This window comes from Protopterus annectens, chromosome 11.part0, assembly GCF_019279795.1.
Source record: "Protopterus annectens isolate FY-2018-M chromosome 11.part0, PAN1.0, whole genome shotgun sequence".
Classification (NCBI taxonomy): domain Eukaryota; kingdom Metazoa; phylum Chordata; order Ceratodontiformes; family Protopteridae; genus Protopterus; species Protopterus annectens.
Window position 1 is genome coordinate 1,380,586,053 of NC_056745.1, and position 9,348 is coordinate 1,380,595,400.

Sequence of the window (9,348 nt, forward strand, 5' to 3'; positions counted from 1 at the left end):
CCCATAAGTTATTTTGTAATTCAGTCATAAACCTGCTCAAACACCTTCTCCAAATTCACAAAATGCATGCTGAGTACTGGAAAACTCCCAAAACTCCTACATTAACTGTGTAAAGAACGTATCTATTGTTCTATAACCTTAAAAGAATCTGTATTGCTCATCCTGAATCAAAGGTTTGGCTATCTCTTTTTCAGCAGGGACACATAAGAGTATGCTTACTCTGTAATTGAAAACACCATCCTGTCTCCCTTTTTGAAAAGAGGTGGGCTAGTACTATAAATTGCTAATCCAGAGGTAATGCCTCAGACTTTCATACAACATTGAAAATGTGTGTTAACCATAACACCACAATAATGTCTGGTGCCTTTAGCATTTTTAGCTGGATGTCATCCACTCTTGCAGTCTTGTTGCAATGGAAGTGTTTCTTCACTACAGTCACCCATCCACTAAAAGAAAATTTAATTTTGCAGCCATGTCCTAGCACTATCCCCTCACAAGAAGGCATGATGTTGAAGGCATGTTGTCAGACATTCTTCAAAGAGCTCCTTTCACCTCTGTAAAATATATCTAAAGTCAGTGTTTTTTCAGCCTTGCTGAGAACAGCCTGAATGCTGTCCTATTTCTCCCTCCTAAGTCACCAGGTAGTTCATCAGAAGTTATTTGCAACTACCCATAAATTATTTTCAATGGCCTCACCAAACCATCCCCTACCCAGGCCTTCATTTGTATGCTGATTCAAGGTGTTGCCATCTTTCTTCTTCTTCAACTGCCCCTATTTGCTCTTCTTCCTGAGGTACTAGAGCCCTGAGTAATTCCTTGAACGCTTTTGCTTTCTCTCCAGTCACCTTACAGGTCTTCAACTTAGTCTCTGTTGACCTTAGAGCCTTTCCTGACCACTGCTTGCAGCTAATTGTGGCAACCAGTGGTATATGCTATGAGGTGACTGTTTCACTGGGGATAACTTTGCAATCACTGATTCTACCCTAGTGCCCTTTCCTTACTAGGAAGAAGTCTACTTGAGTTGCATGTTGGCCACTCATATGTTATCTTGTGACTGTCTTGCTTGTCTTTCTTTTCCTGAACCATGTGTTGGTCAGCATCAAGCCATTTGCCATACAGAAGTGTAGAATGGTCTCTCTTTCTTTATTCCTGTTGCCCCACTCATGTGGATACATGCAGTCCTCATATCCTGTTCTTTTTGTCCCAGTACATCATCAGTTCCCACATCATTTCTAGTCTGTTCTCCTCCTGAGTAGTAGACTCTGGATACTAAGCCAATTGTCTTTCCTCTACTGTCCTTCCATCTTGTTGGATGAGCCAGGGTTGATAGGTTTTTATGGTGGGCACACACTGATCAATAGAGGCATATGCACACCTCCTACTGTAAGCATGGGTCCCTGGCATAGGACGGAGTAGGCTAGGTCCTCAACTCACTTATCACTGACAAATACCCATGCCCATTTTTGGTGACATTAGTTTAACTGAATCACCTAGAGCAAATTGTTACTGTCAAGCTGACATTGCACACAGTCTGTGATTCATGTTCTCCTATCTAGAAGATACTGCACATCACAGTTAATGCCCAAAGTGATTGATCTATATGACATTTCCCCTATAATGGCAACATCTAGAGTCAGTGCTGCTTCTGCCCACTTCTCCACTCATCGGTGAGTTTGAGGAGGAAACACTCAGCATGTTTTAGGAGGTGGGAGGAACTCCACTGAAGCACATAGGATCATAGGAAGCTACTATGCTAGTGGCCCTAGGGCCCTTACAAGCCTAGCCAAGTTCTAGCCTTATTTCCACAATCAGCACCTATTGCCCCTGTAGAAGATGCAAACTCCATTCGGCTATTGTCCAGAGATCAGGATCAAACCTTGTACTTTGTACATTGGAGGAGAAGACCTTAACCATCATGCCAATCAGTCTCCTGTTAACAATTTTAAATTAAGAGAAGCAGGTGAAATTGATTAATCCGGTGCAGCGGTTAGTGTTGCCACCTCACAGCAAAAGGTTCTCTGGTTCAATCCTCGGCTGGGGTGCCTTCGTGCGGAGTCTGCTTGTCCTTCCTGTGGTCACATGGGTTTCCTCCGGGTGCTCCGGTTTCCTCCCACATCCCAAAGACATGCTGTAGATGGATTGGATACTCTAAAATTGTCTCTAGGTGTGAGTGCGTGAGTGTGAGTGCCTTCCGTGGAAGGTTGGGTGCCAGGCTTGCAACTCAACACTGTAAAACTCCACTGCCAATCATGAGCAGATAGGTGATCTGCTGTGGCGACCCCTAACTGGGAAAAGCCAAATGAAGATGAAGAAGAAGGTGGAATTGATTAATCCATTTATTTATTTATAATACATTAAACAAATATATTTTATAAATACAAAAATTAATAAAAAATAGCAACTGTGCAAAAGAACTAGTAATTGATTATTGTGTAATGTAACTAAATACTTAAGAGATAGCATTTGTGTTTTTCTTACAATAAATGGAATAAGAAGTAACTGTGAGCACTTTAGAAAGGAAACAAATTGTCTTCACTATGTATTTTTCAGCCAAAATGCACATTAATTTGACTCTGGCAGCTGAAACTGATTTGAGAATACAATAGAAACTGAAATATTTGCAAGACAGCTGTCAGTGTTAGACATCTGAATGTGCTTGACCCCTCTGAAGAGGACTGGTTTGCAAATGTTGAAAGGAGAGAATTACACTGTAGAGTGAGCAATGCAGGTGCTATGAAGTGTCTGTTTTGTTGAATTTAATGGGTACAAACACATAGGGGCTACTGTACAGCTTTGTAACACCAGTTAAATGCTATGACAAACCTTTTAAGGAAGAAAATGGGTACAAACAGGGAGGCTGAAGAAGCTGTCATATGCAAGCTCACGCTGGAAGAGTGAATAGCAAGAGAAACAATAAAATTAAACTACATGAGAAAAGCAGGTCAGTGTGTGACACATACCAGACAAAATATGCACAAAATTGTAGGTTAGAAAAATAGTGTTCATTTAGAAAGAATAAATGTAGCTGCTGAGCACAGTAGATTATATATCTGCCTCACAGCCCCAGGGCTCGGGTTTGAAACCTGACATCTGGTCACTGCCCATGCAGAGTTTGCATATTCTCTACATGTGTGCATGAGTCTTGACAGCTACTTCAGTTTCCCTTTCCTAACAGTAACATGTAAATGAAATGGATGTTCTGAACTGTCCCTTTAAAAAGTATTTATCCTTGTGCCTGTGGGCCCAGGTCATGGCTGAAAACAGCCCATGATGAGTAGTTCACTTACCCAGTTAAATTAATTTACGAAGAAATCTAAAATAAAACCAAAAGCTATGATTTGCTGTGCTTGGAATTATACAGTATAACTGATAAAAATTTGAAAACCTGTTTGTGTTACTTCAGAAGTGGTGGTTGTGTTGAAGCTAAAAATGAAATTAGATATGGAGCTGTGCTATCAGTGATCTTAGTATAAAACTACAAGAAAATGCATTTACACATGCAGTACCTCTAAAGGGAAATGAATTTATACTACAGAGTTATACAGGGGGAAAGTAAAGTCTCAAGGTAAAATTAAGGTACGTCTATAGTATGAAGGTGCTGAAGTTTGTTTGCAATAGGGTGATCAGGAAGGCTAAACTAAACTGCAACTCTCTAATGAAGCAGAGAGGGATGTTAGAAAGGTAAGAATGCTGCAGAGTGTTAAAAAATCAATGCTTTATCAAGGAAATTAAAACAATGAAAAACACTGAAGCTAAAACTTTGCTGGAAGTTAATTGCACCCACATTTCCTGTCTGGAGGGTAGAGGAATGCTATATAAAGTTAAATTAAATGACTGTGAAATGCTTGCTGTGGTGCTGTGGTAGCGTTGTCGCCTCACAGTAAGACACTGTCCCATTCGATTCTCAGCTAGAGCGTCTTCTGTGTGGAGACATGCGTGAATGGGCGTACCTTCGTTGAAGGTTGTGCGGCAGGGCCGGCAACTCGGCATGTAAAAATCTACTGCCAATCATTAGCGGACCGGTGTACCACTGTGGCAACCCCTAATCGGGAAAAGCCAAGACACAACAACAACATTTAGCCAGTTTCTTATTTATACACTTCAACAGCTGAGATAACCACTATAGGATACAACACATTTAAAAAGGTATTTAAGGGTAAACATTATACTATCATCACAATTATAGTAGGTATACACAGGAGAACATACTTTATTTATTTATTTTATTTATTTACATTTGTTGACCGGGAGTGTCTGACTGGACATATGTCCATTTTCAGCGGTGTCCCGGGGAGAAAAATTCAACAGTTAAAATATACAGACAGTAGTTACATTGGATTTACATAGCAATTAACAACTTGATTAACATAGCAATTAACAATTACAAACATAGTTACAGATGAAGAACATAGTACATCAGTAGACAACTAGAATCTTTATCATCTGTGCAGTACATAACAGACATTAACAATTGTTACAATAAGAAGTTCCTTCTGTATAATAAGTAGTAGGCTTATGATCATCCGAGCTTGCTATAATCAAGGTAGTTAGTGGGGTGGAAAGAAAGGTAGTGGGGGGATGGGGTGGGTGATATTAGAGTGGGAGTTGCAAGGGCATAGCCAGCATGTTTTTTAGGTGTGATTTTAGTAAAGTTTTGAAGTGGGTGCATGATGGTACGGAAGTAATTGTGGGTAATAAATACATTCATTTAGTACAATAACAACACTGGACAACATGCCTAGCCACTATTTTATTGTATTGACAATATTAGGCATGCAAGGGTAAGATACCATAATTTGATATACAATATGAATGGCACGGGGAGGCCTACACTGAAAGGTAGTTAGTATCAACAAGTCATAAAGGAATATCAGTGTACTTCAACAGCAAACAGAGTTAAATAATGAGATAAGGAGACAAGATAAAAGGAGAAAGGGGCATGTCAAGAGGCAAATAAAAAGAGTAGTTGGCAGGAGTAGCTTTAGTGGTTGCTGAAATATTGTAAGTTGGTCACAAAATATTACATTAATATTCACTGTGCTTAGTATTACTTAATGAATTCCATTTTAAAACATAGAATCTAAAGACCACCAACTGTAGAGATATGTTTGTACTGAACAGTTAATTTATGAATACTTTAGGACTTGAGACTTCCAATTTTATGTCACTTACATGTGATAAGAAGCCAGCTTTAGGCTTTGTTTATAGTGCATTTCTTCTGATATAAAGGACAACCTCATATTCACATATTTATAGTGTTTTTTGAAGGACATTTGAAAATATTAGTAAAGAGGAACCAGCGAGAGAAAAGAATGTTATGAATTTGAGAAGTAAGTGATTGATTTGGTTGCTGGCCTTTAAATAAGTTAGGACCATGCAGTACAACAATAGACACATAGTCTCTTTCTCCTGCAGGGGAAATTCTTAAGGTATGACAGGGCAAAAAACATAGTCATTAAATTATGTAATGACTTAATGACCGATTGAAAAAATAGCAAACCTTTTTACCTGGACAGAGTGAACTATGACTAAAACGGGTCTATATTAGCATGTTGACAGGGCTGTTCATCGAATGCCCTTACATCGACCAATATAACACGAAATGGCAAAATCTCAAATGGCCACAATAGTGATTTTTTCCCCAAGGAAAAAATCGCTGGGACGTTGTTGGGAATTTGCCGCTTCTTGCACTGTAATGCAATCTTGGAGTTGGTATATTTAAGTAGGGGGGATGTGGGGGCCACAGCCCCCCACATCGGGGTGGTGTGGAGCAAAGCCCTGACTTTATTTTGTCTGTCAGTTTGGTTTGTTTGCTGTTGGCCCAGCGATTTTTTCCCTGGGAAAAAAAAATCAGTATTGTGACCATTCGAGATTTTGGGATTTCATTTTATATGTGTCGACATAAGGTCGTTCAATGAACAGCCCTATCGACATGCTAATATAGACCCAACTAAAACGACATTCTGTCTTAACATGGTGAAATACAAGTAAAGTAAGTTGCATATTAAAATGTGAAATACAACCGGACATATTCTATATTGTCTTATAAAGAAATATGATTGAAAATGTTTGCAAATTATTGAGAAATGTAAGAGAAAATATACTCTATCTTACTGATAACTATAAGAGAAAATATAGTCTCTCTTAAAGTTTCAGCATGATAAGAATGTTGTGTTTAACTTGACATGATAAAATACATTTTCAGATACTACCACCTTTAATCAAGTACTTCAGTATGTTCTGAAATTGTCTGAAAAATATGAAAACGGTGTACTACAGTTTTGAGAACTCCTTTTCTGAAATTATCTATATATATTTGCTAGATCTATTTTTTTTCTGGATTTACCTCAAGACCTTCCAAAGATTCCAAAGACTTTATCAGGTTGAGCTCCTTTTCATCTCTTGCTGTTAGCCTAAGTACCTGGTCCCTGGAATAAACAGAAAAACATTTAAATATACTGAAACTCCATGCTATTCTCAGGCTGAAACAGAGTAATAGAAATGAAGCATATGCATGTATAATCTAACTGTGATGTCAGTACGAGATTCAGCACTGGTCACTGGTTCAAGGCAGCCTCGTTATTCTTAATCATGTTCCAGATAAGAAAAATACACCCATCTCTTTGCTGGGTACGTCCTCCATGAAATTGTAACCTTAAATGTTTACTTCATTGACTTGGTGTTGTCTGTCATATACAGCAAAAGCACAATTGGTCAGTACTTTATGATTACTACTACAACATATATTTCTTGATTTATTGATAACATTGACAAAGCAAGATTCTTTACCCATGCCACTTTCATGATATGCGTAATGACAAGCTACTTCACAGCACAGGGTACAACAAATGGTTCAGTAACTGCTGGAGAGCTTTGGACTTTGGCTTCAGTTGTAATTTGGGAGCCAGTTAAAGAGATGTTGATGTACATAGCCATACTATAGGCTGTGACCAATATCTTCCTGAGATAGGAATCAGTATCGGGGTTCACAAGTTTAGGGCCTTCATCTGCAAGCATTTAAGCTAGCTCTGGGGGACAAAGTAAAGCATGGATTAAGTCCTTGTCTCTCATCAGAACATTTGTGTAGTTACATGGGTAGTGTAATAGCCTCCACTGGTAGGAACAATTCTAAGAAATGAATTACCATTAATAGGTTTAGATATAACTACAATACATACACATGTAAGGCAAAAATGGGCACAAACAAATATGCAAATGGAAAGTAATGAACACCAATGCCTAAAGAGTGAGTTAAAAGTTACCTGAATCACCGATGATGACTGAAGAATAAAAGTGGTGATGCTGTGACAGTAAAAACATATTAAACAAAAGCCGTTCATAAAATTACTCCATGGTGATCAATGGAGTATTAAAAAAAACTTTTTTGGACTTTAATGGTGATAAATCTGGGTGACAGTGTAAGGAGATACACAGAAGGATTTGTCTAAGATGTAAAAAGTTTGTTAGAAGACCAAGATAGAAAAAAAAGGAAATGAAGACCCTCTGCATATGGAAAGGGATGCAAATAACAGCATAAAAGTAAACATGGAGGGTTAGAAGCAATTTGTCCAACTAAGAATGATAGGCTAATGTGCACAGTGGTTGTATACAAAACTCATCAAAAAGGCAAGAACCTGATAGACTATTTCCTGGAGTATTATACTTGACTTTAGTATATAAGATGCACACAATGAGACACCCCGGACATAGCCACACCTAAGAGAAGAATTGACATTTTCAGCCCTACATAAGGCTGGTCTGACAGTTAGTGTCTGAGGTTATCTGAGTAAGGAAACCTTAGTGATTTTGTCCTAAAATGGGGAGAAAGAGAAGATCAAAATCTTTTACTGGCCAACCATTTATGAATAAGTGATTGCCAAACAACATAATTCACAATCTGTTTAAATACTGATTGAATCCATTTAACACTGAGAACTGTGAACTTTAGGAGGACAAAATTGTGAGAAAATAAACAATTCTTTTCAGAAAGTTTTAACTATAAACAACTTATGTGTTCACCAGTGTTCTTACCTTCCTATAACTAAAACTGCAGCTTTTCATGACCCATTTGCTAAAAAAAAACATCTGTTTGAGTAAAAATAGTGTTTATTTCTTTGATTTTTAAATGCATTGTTACCATAAGTTATGACTGAGATAATAACATTAGCAGTGATTTTATCAGAAACATCTGCTTGATATCCCAAAATGATGTGAGAGAAACAGAGAGCATTATTTAAAAGAATGGGTGGTAGAAGGTAGTAAATTAAAAACAATAAATCTTCAAGGACTGTGGAGGGCAGACAAATAGATATGCACGGCCTGCAGCCTATGCATTAAAAAAGGCAAACAAGATGGGACCCAGGGTTTTAATTACACTTATCTGCCACCAAAACCTTTGCCTTTTGCTTCAGTGAAGCATCATGAAAGTTTCTAATCCATGAAGTGTTTGTACACCCTTGCAATGCATAAACATTACGCTTTTTTTCTTATGTGAACTGCACACACTCACCTTTGGTGCAGAAGGCTGTGGGTTCTATTCCCACACCAGGTAGATGGATTGCTGACAGTATAGTGAAGCATAGGAGTGTGATGCACTCCATGTCATCCTTTTGATGAGACATTAAACCAAGGTCCCATCTGCTTGAGCTGGTAGTAAATGTAAAAGATTATGTAACACCTATCAAAAAGTGATGAGGAAATTCCCAAATGCCCTGGCCAAATTTCCCCTAGTAGTATAAACTACTCCTCTGAAAATAAGTTACTAGTATAGTAGGACAAACCTAGTCAACAAAGAATAAATAAAATAAAATAAAATACATTATTTATATTTAGCTTATACTTTTGTTTGCATTTTTATTTCTAACTATTGTTTTTGGAAGCTCTAACATTTCTTTGTTGCATTGACACAGGGACCTACTGCAGAGTTTCCGCTGTTTAAATATAGTTTACACAGTATAAACCATTTCTGTATTTGTGGATACAATGCAGAGTGAATGTCTCAAGGAGTGAAACATATGGAGGAAAAGACAGAAAGGCTACACTATTTTGGCTGTGGGGCCTTCCAGTAAATCTTCACAAGGTAAAAGACCATGTCACTGTCTAAGACTGGAATTATACTGCTGGCTTCAGTGTTTAGGACAAAAGGGTGTCTGCGATGTGTGCTGGGAGACAGTACACTGCTAAATAACAGATATGTTCTGATACTATCAGTTGAGCTATGACAGGACCTTTCTTAATGGATCATAGGTAGGTATTTCTTAGCCACAAAGCAGAACTAATTTTTTTTAGCAAAATCTCATGTCACAGGATATCCACACCTAGTTAATGCACACCATTATATATCACAAT

At 38.0% G+C, this 9,348-nt stretch overlaps 1 protein-coding gene across 1 annotated transcript in view; it reads right to left on the bottom strand.

The window, feature by feature from the left end:
- The window catches only part of LOC122815077 (carboxypeptidase A2-like), a 98,722-nt gene extending 91,705 nt beyond the window's left edge, over positions 1 to 7,017 (bottom strand). The window contains 2 exon segments of the mRNA XM_044087321.1: positions 6,347 to 6,428; positions 6,827 to 7,017. Of these exon segments, the coding sequence (XP_043943256.1) occupies positions 6,347 to 6,428; positions 6,827 to 7,017 (273 nt within the window).
- Between the last annotated feature and the right edge of the window lie 2,331 nt (positions 7,018 to 9,348).